We start from the raw sequence: 26,436 nt of genomic DNA on the forward strand, positions 1-26,436 counted from the left end.
CCTGGATTTGAACCCAGGACCCCCTCTGTGAGGTCCACACAGTAACCACAATCATTGGGCAGCAACAAAGTATTGTTCATTATTGTTAGGTAATCTCATAACTACAATACAACTTTTTTTTCGTTTCCAAGACAATCGTAGAATTTCATGACCACGATACACATTTTAAACAAGCCAATACTTTATTAATAATGTTTTCATTAGTTTAAATATGTTTTTCTTTGTAAAATCTCAAAACAAAAACACTGAACAGGAGTGATAAAGCCTGTCTTAATTTAAAACAAATACACATCAGAACATGAAAAACATATGGTAACTCTTTCTGCTTTTGTAAACAACCCACCCCACCCTTTTCCACAGAGTTTGATAAGTTTTGGCATTTCCATTTTTTTTTTTCTAACACGTATGCCTTGAGCGGTTTGTGTCATTCACTTTTTTTCAATTATTGCAGTTTGGACAATATAAATCTAACTCTACTAAAAACAAACAACTTCTAATAAGAGAAAAAAAAAAGCTTTAGTGCCAATAATCTTAACACATTCAGCAGTACAACGAACACACAGAACAATTTGTATAGACCTTCTGTATAGTAAGCAGCCTTACCTGCAATTTTGACAGGCAGTAACATGCACACGCACGCGCACAAATGAATAGTGGTGGTTTAATCCACTTACTTGGTCTCAGTCCCACTCATTCTCATGTCCATAGTGTGAATGATAGCAGTACCCACACATGGAGAAATGCAACAAACTTTAAAAAAAAAAGAAAGAAAGAAAAGCCTCAATTTAACATGTATCACTGCAACAGTAACAAACATATTCAAGAGATAATAACAAGAGTGCGTAAGGTAAAACAGTAGGAGGTCAGCATTTTGAAAACAAAATAATGTCATTATTTTTCACAATTCAAAAATTAAAGCCTTACATACAAATTGAAAAAATATAGACAAACTTGACATACACAGTAAGATACAGTTCTGTTAATCAGAGCTGATTGCATGTGTTTGGATTAATGTCATTTTTTTCCAGATGCATGAATACAAACTGCACTTTTCACAAGTCGTATTTCTACGTTGTCTTAAACAATGAAGGTGATGCTGTTTACAGTGACCTTTTAAAAGGTGCATCTGAATTTGGTGTACAAATGAAAATCTGTTCAAAAATCTTCCATTTACTAAGCACAATACAGTCTCGTCTAGTCTTTCAGACCAACTGAATTACCATTCTTATTCAGTTTTCAAGTCTAAGCAGTTGAAATCTTCATCTGTGGAAAAAAAGGCTGTATACAACTAACAGTCCCTGCGTTTATTATATAATAGCTTAAGTCTGGCCACAAGAATGTGTAAGCATGTCTCACATTTCTTCTTTATGCGTGAGCACATTGATATGCAAACAATGTGTATGCACATGTGTGGAACATTAATATATGCATATCTGTAAATGTGTCGATGTGCTATAGTAAATACATATAGTCTATCCCAGTGTATGCAGTATCAGTGTGTCCCAATCTACAGAAGGACAAGGCTCTTTAGATGGAATCACCTCCACCACCCAGCAAATCACCTGGCAACAAAGCAGCGGGACTGTCCATTTGGTGCCTTTCCTCAATTTGTGGTGCCCCCCAAAGGCCGCTACCGTGATATCCTGCAGCCATGCCCCCCCAAAGTCCCGACCTCCCATGTTCTGTCCCACTACCCACTCCTCCTGACCCATTGGCGCTCCACTGGGAAAAAATCCCCAGACCGGCCGATTGACTGGAGGTGCTTTCTGAACCTGTACCTTCAAGACCCTGCCAACCAGAACCGGGGGACATTACACCACTCGGACCAACGGATGCGCTTTCCACTCCACTGCCACTTCCACTTTCATCTCCACCTGAGGTGGTGCTCACTACTGCCCCCTCACTTCCTGGAGAGCTCGCTCCACCCTGGCTAATGATGCCGCCAGCTCCAGGTGAAACCTGCATGCCAGCAACTGCTGCTGCTGATCCTCCAGTGCTAGTTTCCTCAGCAGCTGCAGCCTGGCAATGTGCAAAATAGTGAGCCACTTCTTCTTCGCTTAGGAACTCTGCCAGGATTGTAGTGTTTCCCAGGACACACCTACAAAGAAAAAAAAAGATAAACAACGGTGAGATACTAAACCACCAGAATCAGATACTGAATGACATTACAGTAATCCCTCACTTATAGCAAATTCACTACTTCAGTACGATTTTTTCCCGCAATTAATTATCTTAAAAATTTACATTTTTTCTTTTAAAGTTCATAAAAATGTGAAAAGGAAAAGTTACAATTTGTGTATTGTATTTCATTGGATATTATTGTCAGATGACAATTTTCCTTAAAATCAAGGATTGCATTATTGTTGTTACAAATAAACCTACATGTGAAGTGCACCCTGGGCTTTGGCTGCCTCGTGACGGCTGCTGTAGCGAATCAGAGCGCTTCCTTGGGTAAGGCCAAGGTGAAAGGTCAGCAGGGGACCATGCTGCATGCAGATGGTTTTGAGTGTGCAGCCATCAATCTGAAAGGAGAGAAGAACATGGATTTTTCCTGAAATTGGGATTCAGCAGTTTAAAAATAAAGGAATATGATCACAAAGGTTAAAATAATTGTAATGATACGTTTTTCTCTGCTTGGCACAATAGAATATAAATGGTAAAACCCATAGATGCTGGACTTTCGGCTTATCCTTTCAAGGTTTGTCTGAATTCCTAATTCAATAAAGGCAAGGCAGGCCCAGGAATCATTCTCCTGTCTTGTCTTGTTTGAGAACACGGATGAATTATGACTCAGGTTTAAGATGTTTTAACTCAAGGAGGATTTCCTTTTTAATGAGTTATCTTCACTCATCACTTCTTTCAAACAATGATTTAATGATTGTTTTGTAGAAAAACAATCCCTCCTTACTTGCGGTGTCAGGTTGCTCAACAGCAACCAGGAGCTGCCTCTGGATGCCACACCATCACTCCAAGCTGTGCCTACAAAAAGGACAAACTCCATTTAGTGGGCACAAAGGTTAAGGCAAGTATTTATATCATTAGCGTGCATGACCGAGTCAAATTACAACACCTGGCCCAAATCTTGAGTCTTGTTTAACACCACCTCCTCCTCCTCCTCCCCAGCCCCGGGCTATCCGTGGGCCTACGCTTCCCCAAGGAGAGGGTGTGCCCTGCTTCTGATTTGTTAAGCCAGGAGGGGGACGTGGCAGCTGTGAGCTGTTGCGATTGGCCTTCCACGACTTATTTTGTCCGATGGGCTCGGGGGGCCAGCTGGACTTGTATTCTGAGTACTTTGCTAGAAAAGGAAATGAGAGGGGCGAGATAGGAGGAATTAAGTTTCAATAAGTAAAACTCTGTTTTGGGAATTTGATTTTTGGTGAATAACAAACACCAATCAAGTACTGTTGGTGTAAGTTATTGGGAGAAATAAAATGATCCTGAACTAATACATAGAAGACAAAATAAATTACCTGTATTGTGTGCTTTGCTGAGAGGGCTGTCTGAGGCACTGTAGGGCCAGGCACCATGTGAAGGCAGTGAGGTGTTAAGGGCAGGATTTGGCCCTGTTCAATGATTAAAGATTGTTCAATGTTCGGTATATCATAAGGTGTAACAGTCAGGATGTCATGGATATACTTCAGCAGAAAGAAAAATGATAAAGTTGGTCATTATAGAGCAGTGTTTCCCAACCTTTTTTGAGATGTGGCACACTTTTTGCATTGAAAAAAACTGAAGGGACATCACTCATAAAATCTGAAGATATGAGTTACTGATTTAATATATTTTGCAAGTTCAGATTTGTAAGCAGCAGAAATCATTATAGTTATATAAAGTGTACTTGCTGAAAATATAAGAATGCAACGTAAATATAAATATATTTTATATCGATGTTTGGCATTAACTAAATCAATGAAGATACTCAGCTGAGCTAATTAGCTTTACTGCAATAATGACTTTGCATACCTATGTTATCTCGCAATAACTGATGGTCAGAATCATTGAGGGTTGAAGGTCCTGGGGAGCCAAGAACACTACTGGGGGTAATGTAGGGGTCAGAATCAAGGTCACCGCTATTCTGCATTCCATTCCAAGGCACGCCAGGCTGGAACTCTATCATTACAGAGTAAAAAAATGTCAATTGAACAATTTTGTGTCCTTCCCACTCATTGTTTTTAAGATAAAACCTTTCCATACCAATCTGTCCCAAATTTCCAAATTCAAAACAACAATGTAAAAAAAAAAAAAATAAGAATTACCTGGAGGCCAAGTGGATAAAGAAGTCTTGATACCCATTTTACTTCCTGGGGTACGCTGCCAGTTTTCTGTGGAACCTTGAAAAACAATACCCAAATCATTCAGTCAATTCAAAATAATAAAAAAAAGAACTAACAAAAGGAGTGAAAAGTCAAGTGGCTTGATATAATTTCAACTTAAAACCTTTTCCATTCAATATGGTTCATTAAAATACACTGTCAACGAGGATGAGTTAAAACCAGATTGAGGTTTGGGAGGTGGTAAAAATTCGGTGACAAGCCATCTGCTGACCTACCATTTTTGAGAAGGGTTGAGTCAGGTGGAGATGGAGCTGGGGAATGTCCCTCCATCATCCATTTAAAGCGTGATTGCTGTCCTCCAATATCTTTTATCCCTCCCATCATGGGATTTCCAAGCTCCAATCCTGATAGGTTGCCCCCAGTGGCAAACCCTGACCACATGGAAAATTCAAGCATTTACACATTCTGATTCATAGCATGCTACTAAGAGCAAAGTCAGTTTCCAACAGTAAGAGTGAAGCAAATTATGGCCGCACTTTGGCAGCATCCTTGTGACGAACAATAAACATTAATCAAATTGGTAATTGTTGTACATTTGTTTTGTGTTGGAAAATAGTAAATACGCTTTTGGTATACAGCATTTGCAAACTTTCTAAGTATTCAAAGCAATTTGTCCTGTGTGTGGCTCCAGTTTTTTAGCTAGGTCTACAATGTCTTGTGTGTCTTGTGTCTGTCTTGCAACCAAGGAAATTTCCAGAATACGGGATGAAATAAAGTTCTGATCAAATCTAAAACATTACAACGCACACTGGAAGGTCAAAACCCAGATTACAACTGCAGAATTTTGATGTGAATGTACTAACACATGCTTTATTACTCTACTACATCTAGTAAACAAGAAATATTTTTCCTGCTTGACTTACCAGAATACATCCCTTGCATTTTGGAATGTTGATCTGATACATGGCCTCCCACTCCAGGAGGTGGATAAGAGTCAACCATTGGTTGTTTAGAATGACTTCCTCCAAGATGAGAGGGGGATAATTTTGAACTCCCTGTCGCTGCTCCACTATGTTGTCGTTGCTGGAGAATTGCCACAATCCTTGCCATCTGAGAATCAGGCAAATACATAACTGATTAATACTAAATATGCGATTGTCCATCAAGAATGGATGGTAACAGATAACGGAATTAACACACATTTCAATCCAATACAATGCACTAAAATGAGGCAATGTTGCTTCGGTTGGGCAGTGGTAAAGAAACGGTATGCATAATGTTTACCTGCTGTGGCTCTAGCTGTTGTCTTGGTGGCTGGGGGAACTTTCGATGGTTTTGTAGAAGCTGATGTTGCTGCTGTTGTTGTTGCTGTTGTTGTAGCAAAAGCTGGTAGGCCTGTGGGGTTGAAATCAGATAATGTGAACGTGTGGTAAAGAGAGAGACGAAAAAAAAATGATTCTAAGGTTAGAATCTTTGTTAGTTTGGGTTCACGTATCTCTTATATTTGACATGGCCATTAGTTTACAGTAGACTATTTATATGGTGACCAAAATGTGCATATTTTAAATTTCTTTTTTTAAAATACCTCAATCTGTATATCCAGTGCTCTGGTTTGCCTGCGTCCCTGCGTAACAGATGCATGATTTTTGACAAGCAGTCATATTTTTAGACATATGTGCGTCCACTGGACACAACGTTTTTTTTTTTTTTTAATATTAAGTATTGTTCATTTGTTGTTTTATTTGCAAAACGTTATCACTTGCGACCATTTTGATAACTGCGTCCGCCATTGTTGTTTTGATCTCCAAGGTCGCGGTATCTCGTTTTAAATCGAGATCTCGTCATCTGTACAGTCTCGTTTCCACATGGCAAGAAAATGTCTCCTAAAAAAAGGCTAATGTTGGGTTTGAAACCACATCAAATCAGTTATCAATCATCAGTTTTTTAGTAGAGGTGATAACATGCAATCAGGCACCAATGAGACAGAAATTAAAAAATGAAAAACAAGATCGTTTGGAACAAAACAAGTATGTTGAACGTAAACCAAAATGGACCAAGTTTTATCTGTAGTTCCGGTATAATGTGAATGATGACAGACAATGCATGTATTGTGATGCTTGTACGTGACATAAGAAAATGGAATCCATAAATGTGCAAATGAAAATTCACTGTTTAAATAAATTGTGCTGCAACACTAATGTATGTTGTTTGCTTTTGCTCATGATCTTGTGAATGCAGTTTGACCCTTCAACTCGCATTGTCCTTTTTTATGTGCAATATTGTGGACATTTCTGTTGGGACCAAGAGTTATTAATATTGGGGACTCAACAGTTTTCATAGGAAAAATAGGCACTGATTTAAAAAGCTACTTCAAATCAAATAAATTGTAAAAAAAAAAAAGCATTTACGCATCTTAGTAACGATTCGTATTTGAAGCTTTTAACCACAGTTGTTTTTTAGAAGATGTAATATGAAGAGGGTTAAAAACAATTCCAAATGAACTTGAACATGCTACTTACCAGATGGAATTGCTGCATGTGAGGGTTTGTGATGTTGCTTAGCACAGCTAATTGTTGTGGGGTAAGCTGAGGGAACACTCCTCCTCCTCCACCTCCTCCAACACCACCAGTCCCACCAACGGAACCAACACCTCCTACTCCTCCAACAACACTGCCACCAGGCGACGACATCTGCTTAAGCATAGGACCCGGCACCTATAAATCACAGGATAAAAGCACGGAACTTGAGAAAATTTCAATACAAGTGACCACAATAAAATCATTATCAAGGAGGGATTGTGCATTTACACAGGCCCGCTTTTACTGTCTACAGTCTGACAATCAAGCATGGTTAACGCCTAAATAACAAGATCAGAAATGCAGGACCTGAGCAGACAGGAATGGATGAGGAGGCACTTGAGCACGAAGCCCCTGAGATGGGTTCATAGGATGCAGAGTAGGTTGGTGCATTCCCCGGGGCTGATGCATCCCTCCACCGCTACCACCATACATTCCATGGCTTCCAATCTGTGGGGAGAGTATTAAAAAAATAAAATAAAAAAATAAAAAATCATATACTTTTATCTCATCGCTATGACTTTTACACTTTGACTTTTAAATCAATAAAAAACAACTCGTCACGGCATTCCATAAGCTTTGTGTAAATGTATGCCATCCCTGTTGACCTTACATATACTTTCAGTTATATATAGGTAATAGGTGTACATACTTTTTCACCATAAGTGCTCATGTCAACAGGACCCATGTCTTTGGAATTAGACATGCGGTAACCTCCCCCACTTCTTCCTCCTCTACGCGAGTCCCCATTGTAATCGGCAATTCCTCTCTTGTCTCCATCTTTCTTATCTAGGGTGTCCTCACCCTAAGAATAAGCAAAGCAAAGATGAAAAGAAATTTAGGTTAGAGACACATTCATAAAATTATGGAGGGATTGTATTTTGCAAATGCATTACAGTAGATTTACAATGTATTGTGAGTTTTTATAGTTATATATATATATATATATATATATATATATATATATATATATATATATATATATATATATATATATATATATATATATATATATATATATATATATATATATATATATATATATATATATATATATATATATATATATATATATATATATATATATATATATATATATATATATATATATATATATATATATATATATATATATATATATATATATATATATATATATATATATATATATATATTTGTAAAAAAAACATGTACAAACATCTTGTTAAATCAATGGCTGCCATTGATAAGTTGAGACATCCAATCCAATTGGACTGGAGGGTTGGCAGCAATTGAACACTGGCGTCAATGGCAGTGAAACATGATCAGTCAATGCCAGTCGCCCCAGTTCAAAAGGATTTTATTTCTATCACTGTTAATGGCCGTGAATGTGTTAAGGATTAAAAAAAAAATTACCAGAGGGCCCATGTTAGAAAACTGCCGTGACATTGGATTCAGCCAGTTATCACCACTCCCCACCTTTGTAAGATATACAAACATTATTTTCAGCCATAATTTTTAAAGATGCAATTGCACAGAAAATTGCTGACATGCTAAAAAAATGAGTTTATTAATAAGCTATGAATGGATCAGGATCAACACTTAGTGAACAAATGCGTTAGCAAATAGGTCCAGTCTATGTAAAACAAAAATAGGCATTGTAGAGTATATTCAATTGAGATTCTCATTTTACTAACCTTCAAATTTCCTCGCCTTCCGCCATGACTCCAGCCTCCAGAGTTAAAGGAGGAACTATTTCCTTGGGAACCAGTACTATTCCAAATCCCTACTCCGCTATCATCTTCTTCTTCCCAGCTAGGATGACGAGAAGCTGCTATTGAACCCTCTCCCTTTGCACCCCAGGTCTCCATTGACTTGGTACCTTCAATAAGAAAGAACTACCGGTAATCATGTTGTTGTGTAAAACAGACCTTTAAAGACTGCAATTGGTGAGGGCCTAAGCCCTAAGCCTTAGGGCCCTGGACTAGACGCTGTGACATGCCTTAGGGCCTAAGGCATGTCACAGCGTCTAGTCCAGGGGTTGGGAACCTTTTTTCACAAAGAGAGCCACAAACAATTCATATTTTCTAATGTTATTCCTTGGGAGCCACACTCTGAATTTAAAAGTAAAAATACATGTAACTGGGTTGCTTTTTTTTGTAATTTCACCACTTTTAAGTGGAAAAACAGAATACTTTTGACAAGATTCTTATGCATTTGCTAATCAAGGAGTATAATGCAAAAAAAAGAACAATAAAGCAGCACTTAGTATCTCAGCTCTGTCACCAGTGGTTTCCATATTTTAGCTCACAGGTTAGCAAAGACCCAGATGCATCCATCAAAAGAGCCACATGTGGCTCCCGAGTCATAGGTTCCCTACCCCTGGTCTAGTCTATTACCATCAAGAAACAGAGGCATGTGCTGAAGGAGCAGAAGCTTAATAAATATCAGATAAACATGCAATATGAATCAATGAATTATCACGATTCCATCAAAAACTTTCGCTTTCCTTACTTTTACCAGGGTTAGGTGACAAGCACCCCCAGCCAGACATTTTAGGATCATCCGAGTCACCCCATCCTGAAGTGTTATCTGAAGTCTGGTTCCAAGTACCTGACACATTATCAACAGATTGTGCCGGTCCTCCCCACATACCAGGACCTACAGATGAATAAAAATGAACATTCAGATAATCAAAACGTTTTTGATTCAGAAAATTGACACAAATTGGCAATCGGATAGACGAGGCTCACCAACTGCTGTATTTCCAGAGTTGGCATCCCCGTGTCGTCTCGGTGGCTGCTGTGGGGGGACCGCTGGGGCCTGCTGACTGTGGCTTCCGCTGGAAGGGGCTCTGTTTTTGTCCCATAGATTCACATTTGTACTATGGTAGTTGATTGGGTCTCCCCAGGCAGAAGTCCCATCATCAATTTCCATTTTGCGACTGATGGACTGAGACGAGGGCTCATCCCAGCCACTTGGTTCCACAGAGTCATTCCCTGAAATCTGGGGGATTGGGCCAGATACCCAGCCCGAACTTTGGTTCTGCATCTTGGATGGTGGACCGCCACTTAAAGGATTCGGCCGACTGTCCCAACCTCCTGGTGGGTGAGATTTCATTGTGGCCACTTGGTTTGGTGTTGGTGGGGCTGTGTGGTGCTTGGAACTCCCCCAGTCCTGATGGGACTTATCTACATCTCCACCTGCCCATCCTCCTCGCTGAGCTGCACAATCATCTGGTTTCCCCCATGAGGATCCTTCATCAGAGCTGCTTGTGCCTCTGCTTCGTCCATCTCCCCACCCTCCACCAGATTTGGAATCATTCTGTGCCCAGTCTCCCCAACTGCCAACCTTCCCTCTTTCACTTCCTTTCCACCCTCCTGTCCCTTTATCCTCTGAGCTTACTGTCCACCCAGTGCCATGTTGTCCTTTCTCCCTCCAGTTCCCTCCTCTTTGCTCCCCCCAATGGGGTTCTTCTTTAGCCCATCCTTTGCCATGGTTCTCAGGTTGAGGATCACCCCAACTTCGTGCCATAGTGCCTTGACTGCCCTCCATGTCTGGCATTCTTGGCTGCTGTATGATGACATCAGAAATGTGAGAACCGCGTGTAGCCTGTGAGGTACCATTATCCCAAGTGTCCCTCGCTGAAACAGTGCTAGAGTTCTTGTTGTCAACTTGGCTGCCAGCGGACTCATCGTTAGTATTCATCCTTGAAGGAGCAAGGTACCCACTATTGGAGTTTACTGTTGCTGTTGAGAATATGGAAGATGTTTTTTCATTTCGGTTTACTACACGTCTGGAGGTGTTCAGGTCCCAGGCCACATTTTGTCGAATCTGGGTCTGCCCCCATCCCGTGTTGGATAAAACCCTCGGATCCAGATCAGTTCGATTGAGCATGCCAAGTAAGGCCACTTCAGCATTGGAAGTCTGGTTGGAGAGGGTACCAATTTCCTTTTTCTGTCCAGTCCCTTCTCCACCATTTTCTGTTCCCGCTTCACTCGAAGCATGTCCATCCCCTTCGGTGCCTTGTCCTTGTTTCTCTGCTGCGCACCCACTTTCTACTCCTTTCTGATTGTCCCAAGCATTTTCCTTTGTTGCAGACTTTGGTGACACAGAATCTGGTATAAAACTTCTGCTGTCACCTTCAATTGCTCCATCCCTACTGCTGTTGTTTTTGCTCCCACAACCCACTATTGCTAAGTTATTTGAACCTCCACATTTGTCTGCGTCTCTACAGCCAAGTTCTGAGCTCCTATCTTTCCACGCTCCCTGAGATACCTTTTGGATATTTGCACCATCATCAAAACCATGTTCCTTTCCCCACCCTGTATTGTCACCCTGGTTACCAAAGCCCCCTAGATTCCCTTCCTGTTCACGGACCCCAGTCTGTCCTCCACCCCATTGATCTTGTTGTGAGACCCCTGTACCATGAGCAGGGGGCACTGAAGTCAACGGTTTCCAGGAAGAAGAAACAGCAGAAGAGGAAGACAAAGGGACAGATCTATTCACACTGATTTCGCTTTCAGCCTCAGACATAGTTCCTCTTTCACTATCTTCTCGATTTGGTCTTGGTCCCCCACCTTGTGCTCCTTCAATTGAACCCAACTCTCGCTCTGGGTTTTCCAAGGATTGTTGTTGTTCTATACTCATGTCTAATTCTGCTGTCCCAATGTGCTCGTGAGAGAGAGAAATAGCTGAAGTGGATGTCTTCCCTTGAACTAGGGTTGGCCAGGCAGAGGGATTCACATTGGGATTTAAGGTGGCACCAGGGAGACTTTTGTTGCCATCTGCAGAACTGTCTTGATGTCCTGGAAGCAGATGGGAGACTTTGGAATTATAAAATGCTGATGATCCCAATCCTTCCTCCAGGTGACAGGAAGTAGAGGAACTCCACATGACACCACCTGTCTGACCACATTCATTTTGAGATGAGAAAGAGGAATGAGCCGAAGAACAAGGCGGAGTGGGACTGTCCACTGTCCCTGCCGTTCCTTCAACTGCTCCTTCTCTCTGCTGGAGGTTCTCGCGACATGAGGCACTACTGTTTTTGTTACCAGGGCAATCTTGCTCCTGCACTCCTCCAAATCCATCAGAACTTAATTTGGCTGCACCTTGGATGCTAGGCCAGCTGTCGAGATCAGTCCCATCCACAATGATCTTATCACAACCCTGAGAGGAGGACAGGTTGACGGACCCTGCCCCCCATGTGGAATTTGCATAAGTTGAATTGGTAGGAGTTGAAGAAGATGACAGAGCAGTGACACATAATGAAGATGATGTGTTGGATGGTGAAGAAGAGGATGAACCCAAATTTGAATCTAGATTGAAAAGAAAATGTAACAACAAAGAGTTAAGAGAAATTAGTAAATGACAGTAAATTACAGGAAAAAAAATCATTTTAGATGCCTTGAGCCTAAGTGGGCGGCTTATAGATTTTCTGAATATCTGTTGGACCTACCTGTGTCTGTGTTTTCTACTTCTTGTGAGGAAAGAGATGGTGTGGCGAGCCACCCACTGCCTCCCCCAACCTCACCTGTACTCTCATCTCCCCCACCTCCTCCAAGCAGCATGGAGGACAGTGGAGGCTGCCCCCTCTTCAGTAGCACTTTATGGTCCTGCTGGCAGCGAAATCTTGGGGGGACCTCTCTGGACATGTATCGTTGCTGCTGGGATGTTTGGTTTCCAGAAAGGGAGGAGGGCTGTCCGTTGGCCACAGCAGTCCGCTGCTTTGCATTGTTCACACCAGCAGGAGGAACTGGTGCTGAAAGCCCAGTGGAAGTAGGACTTGGGGAAGAGGGGGGCAGAGGGCCAGGGCTGGGGGAGACTGAGGCTGGGGTGGTGGGTGGTTGGGAACAGGAGGGTTTGTTTGATTCTGGCACTAAAACAATAAAAGAGAGTACTGCATGTTAAAAGCCCCGACAGGCAAATGAATGACTATTTTCGTTATGTAAAACAAAACTAAAAACAAACAAACTATATTTACCTTTGACGTTTTGCTCTGGGACCTGAGAACATAAAACAAAAATGGATTTGATGCCAAGCAAGGATGCAACTTTCTAACAAATAAATATGGAAATGTGTACACTGCCATATTCCTCCAAAATGCATTTGTGTGATTTCTAATGTTTTTTTTAAGTGATTATGAGTCAGTTTTTCCATATTTTCTATACATGATGATGGATATCTGTACTATATTCCACAGTGTATCAATGGATTTGAAATCCTTTTGTAGTCTTCTCATTGTAACATAAAAAAAATACAATTCTCATGCTGTCAAGTGTTGGAGTGAGGGTTATGGTGTAAAATGTGACTTTAAAAAAAACAAACATCCAACTGAACCAGTAAAATAACTTTGGACTGATTATAAGCACTCTAAATTGAGGAATGTAAATGTGTGTTGACGCCTATTTAGCAGACGTTTGAATGTGATTGCGGCAATTCCTAACGAAGTTGTACCAGTTATATTTGGAGTTATATTTTAAATGATCTATTTTTGTCTCATTTCTTTAAATCTGGTATCTGAACAGGTGTATTCAGACTTTTTATATTGACTAAAATTCTCACAGCCATTTGGCTTAAAGCATTAACTTATCTTCTATATGGTATTAACATATTTATCTAATAAAGAGGTAAAAGCAATAAAACGAGGAACGCAACAAAAAAAACATGCAACTGTTGACCTTCTGAGAAGTTTCCTTTTTCTTTTTTTCTTCTCTCTTCTTTTTCTTGTCTTCCATGAACCGCTCTTCCTGTTCTTGATTCTTTTGTCTGTAAAGAAAACATAGTAGACGCTCATACAAAATGAATAACTGAAACATACTTTCAGTTTCACTTTTGACTCTGTACGAGATGCATTTAGGGACCCAGCAAAACAACAACACCACCATAATATATTTTAATGCATTAGGCCTGACCACAAAAACAATACAATGGTGAGCTTATTCACAATAATCATACTTTAAGTGATGTTGAACTCTTATTGGCTACCATTTGTGGTGATGGACATCTAATCCATTTGGATTGGAGGGCTGTTGGGTTTGCTTCTGGTCTGCCTGTCCCTCCTAGTCCAATTGGATTGAAGGTCTACCACCATCAATGGCACTGAAACATGATAATTCACAACTAGCCATCCCAGGTCAAATAGATATGAAGTCAATCGCAATGGTTTTCAGATGATGATAATTGTATTAAAACAGATGGTAAATATGCCATTTTTGGTGGTCTTTGTGGTAGCGCCTGATCCCAATACTTATTTTTCTTTCCTTCATTATTACAGTTCTGCATACTCAATTAGTTGTTAAGTCATTGGTATCATGCCTTTGTAATACATTGTTTAACGGGTTGGCTGTTGTAGACGACTCTTAGACATACAAGCCATTAGAGGAAACCGTGTTATAGAAAGGGATCACTGTTTTTAAATATTAATAAAAAATACAAATTAGATTTCATATTCTTGAGCGTCTGTGTGTGTGCGTTGGGGGGGGGGGTCAATATTTTGTCCTTTTCCTATGTAATTTAAAAGTAGACCATAGATATAGTGTCACATTTCCTGAGAATCTTTGATAATATAAACACACAGCAAATAAACAACCCTGCAAGGGAAATGTAGCAATGTCGATCTCATCCATCATTACATTACATACAAACTAGAATAAACAAGCATTAGTTTACATGAACCAAAACACGCTTAAACGTCCACGCGTGTGTGTGCAATGTAACGTTTGATTCTACTCAACGCCAATCCTAGCTGAAGCTAGCTGACCATATGAGCGGTTACTGTTGTACGGGCGCAACGACCGGAAGAGCCGGGGGGCAAATAGGGGGTCATGACCGTCAGACACATCAAGTCAGCACGTCAAGTTTAAAAAAAACTGTTACCCAAACTGTGCATCCCATTTGACCCAATTCATACCCAGAATCGGCGAAACGACCACAAAACACAAGCAAAAACAGTCACTATCCAGCTGTCCACTGTAATGGCCTACATTACAACATGCCGCTTATTAATAACTATGTTTACGATACCCTTACCTAGTGTTGATATTGTAACGCAGTCGAATCCGAAATACCTTTCACCTGCATAACCGTGTACAAGCAAAGAACCATGCACGCGAACGACGAAAATGCCAAAAGAAAAAACACAAATGGTCGACTTACCTCGGGAATCACATCGGAAATAAAGTGCGTCCCGTGCAAAAGACGCTCGCAGACCGACGGGCTAGCAAAGGGAGCTAGCTTAGCAGGCTAGTTCTTCGAGGATTTCAAGGCTAAGTTGGATAAGAAATGACATCACCAAAACGTGAATCGCAGGGATCCCAATATCCTTTTACACGACTGTAGTGATCAGGCTGTAAACAAAACACACACAATAAGTCCCCAGTGACAGACAGACGCTACGAGATGTTAGTTTACTATCGGCCATTTTGCTTCTGTGTGGACTGACTGCCAAGCAGCATAACATTTCACTGGCTGCTTGTTGATCACTGGGGGGAGGATAAACTGCTATGCTATTACCATCCACTAGAGGGAGACGTCGTCATAAAAAGAGAGTAAACTCACTCATTCTTTTACCAAACTTGCAGCTCAATTTACTAATATCCTATAATATTGAAGATAACAGATATAAAAAGTGCACACATACTGTACCTTTTATTTCCACAATAAATGATACATAATAAAGATATTACACTGCTAGTAATTCTTTCATACAATTCATTGAAAAAGGTATCCAATTTTAAGGTATGGTACTAGTACATCTAATATAAGAAAAGTAGATACTGAAACTGCAATGATTTGTACTTCCCACTTTTACATAAATATAACACATACTTGTATGTTTTTCCCACATTTATTCCAAAATTTCTTTGCATTGTGGCATGATGCTCTGATCAAAACATGTGGTGGTATTCATGTGTGGGTGTGTCCTGTGAACTCAGCTTTCCAAAAATTGTGATTAGTCACAGTTGTTTTGTGATTTAACAAAGCAGGGAGATTACTTTTTCACAGAGGGCCATAGAAGTTTGTATTTTGTTCTGCCTTGGTACATGAAATCATCATTAAGAAACTGCATCTTCTCTTTCCTTGGGTTGTATCTGTGTCATACCAAAATTGATTTGATATCTGAAACCTGTGTGTGATAAATATGCAAAAGACACAGAAAACAAGAAGAGGCAAATACTTTTTCAAGGCACTGTATATGAAGATAACTAAATAAATGTTGGGAAAATTGTCCACATTACTGCAGCCAATCCAGCTCAACCCAAGCTACAGACAATTGTTGGATATTGATGACATTTCGTATGGCCATAAGCAGTTCTTCTGTACCGCTCCATATGCTGGGCTCCAAAGTATGATAGAGCAAGGGCAGAGTTTCCAACTGTAACTGCTCCACCTGGCACATCTCTTCCATTGCACTTAAGTTCCCACATCGTGGAAAAAACTTTCTGTTTTCAACATAGAATGGTAAGATGAAATGGTTTGTCACACAAAGGAGATTGACATATTATTGGATAACAGGCTCATGCACAAGAGATTTTAACACAAATAACATTAGATTATTATTTTTTTAGTCTTCAGAGGACCGTACTTGAGTGTGTATTTGACTAAATCTCTATCAACAAGGGGTAAAATTAAAAACCAATCAATTTCTACATAGTCTACAAAGTATACACATGTATATATTTATAGTATACATATATCGATGTATGTGTGTACACACAAATATACTTTCATTAATTTAATTTAACTTTCTATTGAGCCACTCTTCTAAGTATACTGTGGAAAATGCTAAGGGTACTCACCTTAGCTTTTTAGGCTTTTTGTTCTTTGGAAGAATGTGGATGACAATAGGGTAAATTCCATGTCTCAATAAATGCTCAACACTATGTAATCCGAGCTCTAACAAACAGTGTTTATTCTGCAATGGGCAAAAAAAAAGACATTTATTATTACTGGATTTTTACTCGGTGGATCTGGTCATTCACCTGGTTGATGACCTCTTGTATTGACTCTAGCCGTACGCCAAGAGTTGGCCCTTGAGCTTGGGAATCCAACAGAAAAATGTTCTTGTCTCTCCTCTCCAATATGGGTATTATCTCTACATATGAGAGAATGGATGAAGTGAGGATATTGCAGTTAAGAATAGTTCTGTTAGGTCCCTTTGCATAGGTCAAAAAGTATTTAAATAAATTCACATTCAGGTCTGAAAGCAAAAGGATTTTGTAGACATTTGCGAGCCTGTGGGTTACTTTTGGTCACTTCCAATTATATTTCAGGCATCTTTGGGCCACTTCTTGGATAACACATTGGCCATTAAATACATTTGTAAAATTTTGGTCCAACTGTACTATTAAAAAAACTACATAAAACTGTAATTTGTCAAAATGTAGGAAAAAATACAGTCAAAATGTTTTTGCTATTGGACAATCAATGGGGGTGGAGTAGTAGCCAAGTGGTTAGTTAGCGGGTTGGCCACACAATTCTAGGGTTCGATCCCAGGCGATAATAATAATAATAATTTGGTGAAGGGCGGCCAAGTGGGGTGAGTGGTTAGTGTGTCGGCCTCACAGTCCTGGGGTTTTGGGTTCAAATCCAGGTTACTTCCATCTGTGTGGAGTTTGCATGTTCTCCCTGGGCCTGCGTGAGTTTCCTCCGGGTACTCCAGTTTCCTCCCACATTCCAAAGACATGCACGGTAGGCTGATTGGACACTCTAAATTGCCCCCCAACTTTGGCCCGGAGTCAGCTGGGATAGGCTCCAGCACCCCCCGCGACCCTAATGAGGATAAAGCGCTTCCGAAAATGAGATGAGAATAATTTGATGTATACCTGGTGTGCAAGTATTGTAATGTAAACCAGACTCGACAGGCTGCAGCAGTCGCTCTATGAGCCCATGAGAGAGGATAGACGGAGAAAAGATGACTGGTCGCTTGGAGTGAACCTTGACTGGCTGTACTAGACTATAAGGGATCAAGTTTTCTTGATGCCCTGAATAAAGGAAGCAAATGCACACACACACACACAGACACACACACACACACATGTGCACTTTAATGAGAAACAAATTCACAAATAACTGAATACTAATTGTAAAAAGACTGATTTTGCTGTTTTTTTCTAACCTGACCAAGGGTGCATTACTTACGTTTGTTCAGAGTGTAAAGGACCTGCTGCGTAGACCCAATAGCATTGGATTTTAGATGCAAACCCTTTACCAGGCGAATTCGACTACAGGATTTCTTCGTTCGATACAGCATGGGGTGATAAACTAGTTTTAATATTTGGAACTCATTTTGCATTAAGAATATGAATATGACTAATAATTACCTTCTTTTTGAAGTCTTTCTGCTCCAAGGCCATTTTTTGTAACTTGACAAGTAACAGCTGTTGTGCCCTTAAATGAAAAATAGAGCATATAATTTAGAAATCTACTTTTTTTCTCATACAAATCTTCTTTGTGATCATTAAGGCAGTTTTTGGACTATTAGTAGATTATAAGTCGCACTAGCAAAAAAAAAAAAAGAAACATAAATTGCACTGGAGTATCAATCAGATTTTAAAACAATAAAAAAAAAGTGTGATTTATAATCCGGGAAATACAGTACAGAGTACACAGTAAGCACAATGCCCACCTGTTATAATTTGGCATGCTACCAGCCTGCTTGGGGTTGGCTGTGCTCGGGTCCACGAGGGAACAACGCCAGCTATATTTACCATTGTACCTTGTGTCTGTGACATGAATGATATCATCACATGACACACGCAGCGACGATGGGTCTCCGAGAGGCTCAATGCAGAGATTGACCCGCACGTAAAATGAGTCAGGACCCTTATAGGTGGACAATGAGAGTTGGGAACACAGCTTGGCATATGCTGAGAACAGAAAGCAGAGGAGCAGCAAAGTTATTGAATGAAAGAAAAACTGTTTTTTCTTCTTCTGTGGAAATAGACTCACCTTCTTGGTTGTACTTGTGTATGAGCGTGGATGCTTCAGTCCACCATTGGAGAGAAAAGTGGGCTATTTCTGCCGTGCACTGGCTGAGCACGATATTTCCTCCACCCAAGAGAACATTTTCTAGCTGGGGAGGGAAACATTACATCATTTGTATATCATAACTCTGATGTCAAATTTGTAAATTTCTCTAATTTAGATTTACTTTAATGTGCTTACTAATAATAAGATGATGTTTAACCATGACCTAAAAAATGTCTTGCAAACTCTCAATTTTTTTTTTTATCTTTCAGTGGACATTGGCAATATATTATAATAAAACTATGAATAAAAACAGAACATAGTTGAAATAATAAAAAAAAAAAAGTACAAAAAATAAACATTTCAAAATAATACAAAAATAAGTACGGCAGCTGATTAGTACTTTTATGATTGTATTTTTATATGTATTCTATATAATTATCAAAAAGATTTGTAAATGAATGCAATGTGATTAAGTGCTGACTAAATTAAATAAAAAAATAGTAATACAATCTACATCCCTAAATATCAATTTGTTTTTTTTTCATGGTATTTAACACTTTCCATGACTTTGACAAGAATAGACATCCAATTCATTTAGACTGGAAGGACTGGTCGTAAATGCTCATCTTTCAGTGACATTGACTGGGCTGGACGTCCAAATTGATTTTATCATTTTATCGATTTTATCAAATTTATGCTTGAAAGGGTAAAATATGCTGTAACCTGACTGATACGTACCTCTAGGAGCTCACTTCCCTCCTTCAATCCACATCGCTCTGCCACTGAACCAGCTTTAACGTGGCTGACAAAGATTCCTGTTTGGTTTCCACCAAGAATAGTAATGTCATCAGCAAGGCTGGCTTTACTGTTTTTTGGAGTTAGTGGAGGACTTGAAGATGGAGACATAGGAGGTATCCTAAAATATAGAAAGCATCACGGTGATGTGAACTTTAGGGTTGATCTAAAACTGATTCCAATTGAGGGTTGACATGTTCTTAAAATGTGTCTCATTTAGCAATATTAAGTTATTTTAATTAGCTTTTTTTGGAGAATAATAGTTACCTTGGACTGCTGGGACTGAGTTGATGTGCATTAGCAGCTGGCAGGTTGACCAGATCGGGGGGGAAGAGATGAGAGTGAAGGGAGTTCATGGAATCCCCTAAAGAGGGTTCACTGTGTTCACCTAAATTAAAATTACAATGACACATTGCACATTAGACTACAATACTTTTCACTTCCTACTTGTTGAAAATGAGAGCGCAAATGAAGACATAATAAAAAATACCTGGAATGTCATTCTCATCACTGCCCCAAGAGTCCAAATCAAACCTTTTTGAACGGCAAACGGATTAAAATTAATTGAAATTAGTCATTCTTATCTATTAGACGTCCATTCCATTTGAAATGATGGTACATTCTTCATACTCAGCTTTTAACGCAATAATACAAATCAAACAATAACATTTCAGATTAAGTTCTTCAGATAGTTTTACATATATTTAAAATATTCAAGTCAAGTATGTACATTTTAATTTAATTCATTTGTTTGGTATTTAAGATTGAGTTTCTGATGGCACACACATGCATCATTCCATAGCCAATGAGTTGATAAAATAACAATTAATATGATTACCAAGAAAACTCACTCTGTATTGAATCTTCGGTTGATGGAGTTCAAACAAGGAGGAAATGTGAATATTGAAAGGCGATTTATTTCCTTCTCATCTTCTGTCTGAGGACACAGATGTTGACAAAGATTTCTTACTGTTTGACTGTCCTATTTCTGACTATGAATCTGCACTCCACCCTGTTGATGAGTCAAGTCGTGTGATACGTACCGACGAAAGTGGATTCTCTTCAGAGTTCGAATGAGAATCTGGTAATAAAAAAACATGCTATCAAGAAGAAACTCACTTATATTTTGACTGAACAAAACAGAACCTACCCTCTGAATTGTCATTTGTTTGGCCTCTAGAGAATACCTGTTGCACAGACAATAACAAAGAATTAGAGTATGTACAAGTATGACCTCACACAAGGAGAAGAACTCTCTACATGTCCTAACTTGTTAAATATTGCTCAAGACTTTGCTGTTTCTCAAGTAAATGGGATCCTGATCATTGTTTCTTTGAAATCTTAAATTTGAGAAATAATAGACAGTAGCATCATAAAAACATTGTAAAACTTGTTTGCTTCCAAAACATTTATCACATGGAAACAATACCATGAATGGATTGCACATAAATAGCCTTGAAATGACTAGGAAAAAAATACTAAATTATGTTATGACCTTTCTTAACTGACGATGGGTGCCATTAACAGGTAAGTTCAGGTCCAGGTCAAGGGAACAGCAGGGTCCGTAGCATTGGTCTTCACTGCATAGCGACAAGTAGGACTGGTGAGCACATGTGAAGAATTATGTGTTATATGTATAATAATTGGTTGTAGATCTAGCATTCCTGTCCTTGTCTTTTTGACGCTACTTGTTTTACAGCAATAATAGTTATAATTATTTATCATGGCTGTGAAGAACAAAATCATGTTCACAAATAGATTGTTGAGGCATGGTTAAGAAATAAAGCAAAAAAAAGTGATATATGAATTTGTTTTACTTTTTCCTCTTGATTTATTGTACAGATAAATTTGAGCTTTGATGTGTTGTCAATCCAACCAGGGCTTTTATCATTGGTATAATACTGGCCATAAAATAATGGCCATATGGCAGTATTATTGAGAGAAATTTCCAATGAATTTTCAAGTACTGAGATCCACTAAAAGCCACAGCTGGGCATTCATTTCAATGGGAAAAATATAGTGACAGAATTGCTTGATTGACAAGTGTTTTAATTCGGCCAGGACACGAGAAGTTGACTTACACTGTGAAAACAGGAGCTTTGCTCCCTGCACTTTTCTGTCACCTGCTCCAACTCCCGCTGCTGCAGTTCCATTTTAACCTGTAGCTCTTCGATGCGTTTACGCAGACGATTCTTATCTAGTAGACAGTCGGTGTACTCCAACTGCAGGCTGTCACGATTGCGCATCGCCTGAGGGGAAAAGGAACACAGACAGGAAAACATGATAATCCTTGCTCATACAGTACTACATTAGGATTGACGTGAGGCTATTTTCTGCAGTGTTGGGATGATGACTCTTCCCATGACTCATGGCTCGTAGACCAAAACGATTCACTAACCTGGTCCCTCTCCCTTTCAATTTCAGTGATTTGGTTAAAGTAGGCCATACTCCTCTTCTGTTCTGTATCCCAGTCGACCTGGAGAGTCCTTACTTTCAGCTGTAGCTGCTCACATTGTGATTGCAGCTGTAAACATAGTTGACAAGTCTTTATTCAGGACATCATAATATGAAACCTATTGATTTGTAGATGCCTGGTAGAAAGTGTGTACCTTGTCCTTATGGTCTTCAGTGTTCTGTATCTCTGATTGAAGTTTGGTGATGAAGTTGCAGAGTTCCTGTCTCTGCTCAGAAGCCTCTTTGCGATCCTGGCGAAGAATGTCCATCAGTGCCTGGAGGAAATACATTAGAAGCCATTTCTTATAAGAGGAAAATCATCAACTATCCAATTTTAAACTTAATACTAACAGCAAAGAGGGCATTCTAACCACTAGGCTGCCATTGTCCAACAATTTATGAAACAAAACATCTGAATTGTCAGCAAGCATAATCAAAACAGACAGTATGTTTAAATATCAAATGACAAGAACATACTATGACTCCAGTAGTAGGAATTGGACTCTTCATTGGAGTACCCATGTTTCCTGTTTTCGGAACATCAATACAGTAGGATGGCTTGGCAGGTATAGCCGGCGGACCGCCTAATCCTCCATTGGTTAACAAACATTTCTTTGTATTTGTTTGAATCTGACTAATTCCAGGTTTGATTGTTTGATGCTCTGCCTCTGTTAATCTGGACTTTAGATCTTGAACCTGAATGGAAATCAAATGCAGAAAAATTAACAAGGGTTAGAATTGACACCATTGCGATCCATTGGTTTCTACTGTGAATGGATGTAGTTACCGTTTCTAAAAAGTTTCAAATGACACATTTTGAATGAAATCTACTTTTATTTCCAAACCCAAATACATACATAAATGGTATGGTTCAAGTCTCACTTGATTAAGCAGTTCTTTCTCCCGTATGGAGGCTTTGCTTTGTCCTTCTAGGGCTCTGGAGTACTTATCAGACTGTTCTAAGTGTCTATCTTTTAGCCTGCCAAGCTCTCGATTGGCCGAATCCAATTCTTGACGTAACCTGGTTGACAAAAATGACACAAGGTACAATATGATTTTGCAAAAACAATCAAAAAGCATTTCATCACATAGCTCTGTTTTACTTAGTTTTAGTTATGGTCTTCACATGGCATATTTTTCATGATATCATATCTACGTCCAATTTAGAGTGTTCAAGCAGCCTACCCTGCATGTTTTTGGGACGTAGGAGGAAAACAGAGTACCCGGAGAAAACCCACACAGGCCCCAGAAGAAAGTTGGAACCCAACGGAAATTTAACCCTAGATCTCAGAACTGTGAGGCCATCATGATAACTACTTGTCTACTGGGCCCGCCTCATTTTAATCATTAAACGTGAATATTAAACTACACCAGACAAACCTCTCTAGTTGCAGTCTGTCATGTCGCATTTCTTGAGTTTTACGTTCAGCACGGGTACGGTCCTCCTCAGCAACCTGACAGCGCTGAGATAAACGGCGTTCACACAACCGGCTGTTTCGAAGTTGTACTCTCAGTTTTCGGACCTCCAGCAGCAGAAACTGAGTCAAACCCTCTGGACCTTCTTCATCTGTGAAGGCAAACTGTTAGCACGATGCTAGATTTTTAAGATAAACTTTATTTATTCATCTATTCTTTTCCCAGTTAACCTAAAATGAGAGAGCATCGTTGTGTTGGCTGCTCTCCAGTCAGCTGTGTGTATTGTTCCGGATGGTAAAACTCCAGTGACTCCATAAAGGCCTGGAGACCTCTTGGACCTTGGCCACGAAGAATGTCCAACAAACGACCTGTGCAACAAATGGAAAATCTTCTGTTAAGTGGGGATTTGGGGGCACACAAGTCTACATTTCACCACAATGATGTTCACTAGAAAACTAGAATTCAAAATGATCCAATTTTGATTGGCACTTAACTCGCAATGTTTATTTTTGTGGGTCCCGTACCATAGTGGTGTGTTTTCCACAATAGGATCTGTTTAGCTTTAGATAATTTCACATCATTCTACAGCCAATTTCATTAATGTGATAGAGTCCATCCAAACAGAGCATTACTTTGGTGATATAGATTTGTTAAATACTGTATAGTTATTGTATTTGTCAGGCATTATATGCTTGTACAAAAAAAACAGCAGACTTTTTAGCCAGATGGATTAAGTTGGTTGATGAATAGGGTTCAAAGTGTGTGTATGTCTCATAATATGAAAATAATGGTATTTTAGGGGAACTTTCTCTCACCAGCCTTTGTGATGCGGATTGGATACTGAATGGAGTTGAGCACCTCATCTTCATCTTGTTCATCAATGACTTTGCATTGCCGCAGATATGGGGTGAGTTTGGCTGGGTTGAGGATGCGGGTTAGTTTATGTCGTACTCCTTCCACACGTTCCCACAGCTCCTCACAGTACTCCTCTGACCATGAGGGAGAAAGTCTGTTTTCTTCCTGAGGGATTTCTGCTTCCTCAGTCAAAAGTGTGACACCTGCATGAGTCAAACAAATCATTCCAGGTAAATTGCAGTTTAGATTGTTCAACCAGGTTACCCCACATGTTTTTGGGACGTGGGGCGAAACCGGAATAACCAGAGAAAAGTCCCCCAAGCCCGGGAGAACATGCAAAATCTGTATATTTTTTTCAAATGGTCTCATTTTTTTTCTCCAACTTCCCCAAAACATGCTGATGATGTTGCAATGATTTCTCAATTATGTCATGATTCATTGACTAAAACATTTTTTAAAAGATGCTTTAAAGGTATCTTTCCATTCAACCATCATTCCAAACTTGACAAATTGATTTACTTAACAAAAATGTTTTCAGACTGTGGGAGGAAAATGAAGTACAAGGGGGAAAAAAAACGGGTCCAAAGAAAACATACATACTCCCCGTCAGAAAGGAAAAAGCTGAGATCCAGCTATTGTAACTCTTTCACTGCCTTTGAACAATAACATGAAATCATGTTGCTCTTCTCATCTATATGAATTGAAATGAGTTTATCATTAGTAGAAGTCCGACAACCAACCCCAACCTCCAATAGATTGGACAGCTACTGCTGTCAATATAAAAGCCAATAGGTGAATAACTGACCAAACAATTGATTACAGAAATATTTTACAATATGTATGGGTTGTTTAAATGTTAAAAATAGGTCTATTATATAAAGCCGGTTGTGACTCATTTTTGGGAGTTGTTAAGAGATTTAGGCTGCCAAATTGGGCTGATTTGAAAGCTAAATGTGAGCCAGTGGGCATGCATAGACTTGCTGTGGAATCTAACAATAACAACAAGTAATCAACAGACTTGTGAGCTACTGTATGACAAGTGAGAATTACTAAAAGCAAATTACAAATTAAGTGATTATGAGCCTGTAAAAAAATTAATTAGTCATGCATAATATCCATGTACAGTAGTGAGCAAATTGAAATCAACAGCAAAAAAAACATAAGAAGATAAGTACAAAAGTATGAAAAAATGTGTATAGTTCCTTGAATTATCTGTAAAACCGTAAGTGACTTATTTTGTGCTATAGACTCAAAGATTTTATTCATTCATTATTATGAGAAATAATGATTGTGCTTATAATATATAAACAAAGGGATTCCAAGTGCCATTGGAAATTGTAATTTTTAATTCTACCACCAATTCAAAAATCAGTTTAGATTACTTTCAAAGATCACATTTTAAAAAACTTGTTTTTTTTTAGATTAAAGATAATAAATACTGCATGTTTATTTTTGGGAGTGACATGTATACATGTGAAAGGAACTCTTATCATTGGGATTGTTATTCATGTTATTTAATATAAAAAAGATTTATATAAACAAGTTTTAAACCTAATTTTAACTCGATAACAATTTTGAATCATTTTACTTAGTCTTTTTCACTATAACACTAAAATGTATTCATACAAAAACTACATTGACCATACAGACACAGAAAGGACACCTGAAACAATAGAAAAGACCTGACAGAAAAGTGTCAAATATGCAAAAACGAACAAAAATAAATGCTCCTTTTCTTAAAGAAGGACTCACCGCTCATGTCTCCTGACGTCGTCTTATTGAGTCCCCGAGTCGAAACTGCTCGGTGGGTTTATTACAACTAAATCCCATTCCCGTCCGGAGGTGAGTCAGGGAAGACATAAAACACATGACAAGGTTTAAATGTTCGCGTCCCAGATGAGTCATGAGCCATCTTTCTTCACGTCTGACTTTCTGGCATCAATAGGCGGCGCTGTTTACCAACATTCCCATTAACAAATTAATCAGACTTCAAGTTTTCAATTAATAATCAAGAACTCAACCGATGTGGACTTTATTCCTCACTTATTTAGACAAAAGTAAAATACACATATTCCTTCATTCAATCATTTTCTGAACCACTTTATCCTCATTGG

General features: G+C 39.2%; 2 protein-coding genes across 4 annotated transcripts; both read right to left on the minus strand.

Moving 5' to 3' along the window:
- Positions 1-159: 159 nt before the first annotated feature.
- LOC144208407 (trinucleotide repeat-containing gene 6B protein-like) lies at positions 160-15,279 on the minus strand. Of its 3 annotated transcripts, none has more exons than XM_077734229.1 (22): positions 14,987-15,279; positions 13,510-13,597; positions 12,813-12,834; positions 12,288-12,707; positions 9,583-12,147; positions 9,344-9,490; positions 8,527-8,711; positions 8,246-8,308; positions 7,503-7,655; positions 7,160-7,300; positions 6,794-6,988; positions 5,860-5,898; positions 5,559-5,669; positions 5,198-5,384; positions 4,550-4,705; positions 4,257-4,331; positions 3,964-4,110; positions 3,471-3,563; positions 3,071-3,295; positions 2,909-2,979; positions 2,383-2,522; positions 160-2,098 (listed from the first exon to the last, which is right to left on the minus strand). In XM_077734229.1, exons 2-22 carry the CDS (start codon positions 13,564-13,566, stop codon positions 1,528-1,530), a joined length of 5,763 nt encoding a protein of 1,920 aa, XP_077590355.1. In that variant the 5' UTR covers positions 13,567-13,597; positions 14,987-15,279; the 3' UTR covers positions 160-1,527. The 3 variants fall into 3 exon arrangements, with proteins under 3 accessions (XP_077590355.1, XP_077590356.1, XP_077590357.1); XM_077734230.1 differs by lacking the exon at positions 14,987-15,279 and adding an exon at positions 13,817-13,837; XM_077734231.1 differs by lacking the exon at positions 5,860-5,898.
- Positions 15,280-15,459: 180 nt separating this feature from the next.
- LOC144208681 (caspase recruitment domain-containing protein 11) lies at positions 15,460-26,209 on the minus strand. Its single transcript, XM_077734649.1, has 24 exons — positions 26,075-26,209; positions 24,283-24,525; positions 23,698-23,835; positions 23,432-23,618; positions 22,934-23,072; positions 22,529-22,747; positions 22,207-22,326; positions 21,996-22,121; positions 21,679-21,846; positions 21,093-21,197; positions 20,748-20,784; positions 20,641-20,678; positions 20,449-20,534; positions 20,088-20,131; positions 19,865-19,985; positions 19,541-19,718; positions 18,782-18,905; positions 18,459-18,699; positions 18,154-18,220; positions 17,972-18,065; positions 17,656-17,814; positions 16,813-16,925; positions 16,630-16,745; positions 15,460-16,272 (listed from the first exon to the last, which is right to left on the minus strand). The coding sequence occupies exons 1-24, from the start codon at positions 26,079-26,081 to the stop codon at positions 16,065-16,067; spliced, it is 3,078 nt and encodes a 1,025-aa protein (XP_077590775.1). The 5' UTR covers positions 26,082-26,209; the 3' UTR covers positions 15,460-16,064.
- Between the last annotated feature and the right edge of the window lie 227 nt (positions 26,210-26,436).

This window comes from Stigmatopora nigra, chromosome 15, assembly GCF_051989575.1.
Source record: "Stigmatopora nigra isolate UIUO_SnigA chromosome 15, RoL_Snig_1.1, whole genome shotgun sequence".
NCBI classification, from domain to species: Eukaryota; Metazoa; Chordata; class Actinopteri; order Syngnathiformes; family Syngnathidae; genus Stigmatopora; species Stigmatopora nigra.

Coding starts and splice junctions, on each gene's coding strand:
- LOC144208407 (XM_077734229.1), bottom strand. CDS start 13,566: ATGGAAGACAAGAAAAAGAAGAGAGAAGAAAAAAAGAAAAAGGAAACT. Junction 7,301..7,502: donor TGAGCACTTATGGTGAAAAA/GTATGTACACCT, acceptor CTCTCCCCACAG/ATTGGAAGCCATGGAATGTA. Junction 3,564..3,963: donor GTTATTGCGAGATAACATAG/GTATGCAAAGTC, acceptor ATCATTGAACAG/GGCCAAATCCTGCCCTTAAC.
- LOC144208681 (XM_077734649.1), bottom strand. Junction 23,836..24,282: donor AATCCGCATCACAAAGGCTG/GTGAGAGAAAGT, acceptor TTTGTTGCACAG/GTCGTTTGTTGGACATTCTT. Junction 16,746..16,812: donor TACAAGAGGTCATCAACCAG/GTGAATGACCAG, acceptor TGCCCATTGCAG/AATAAACACTGTTTGTTAGA.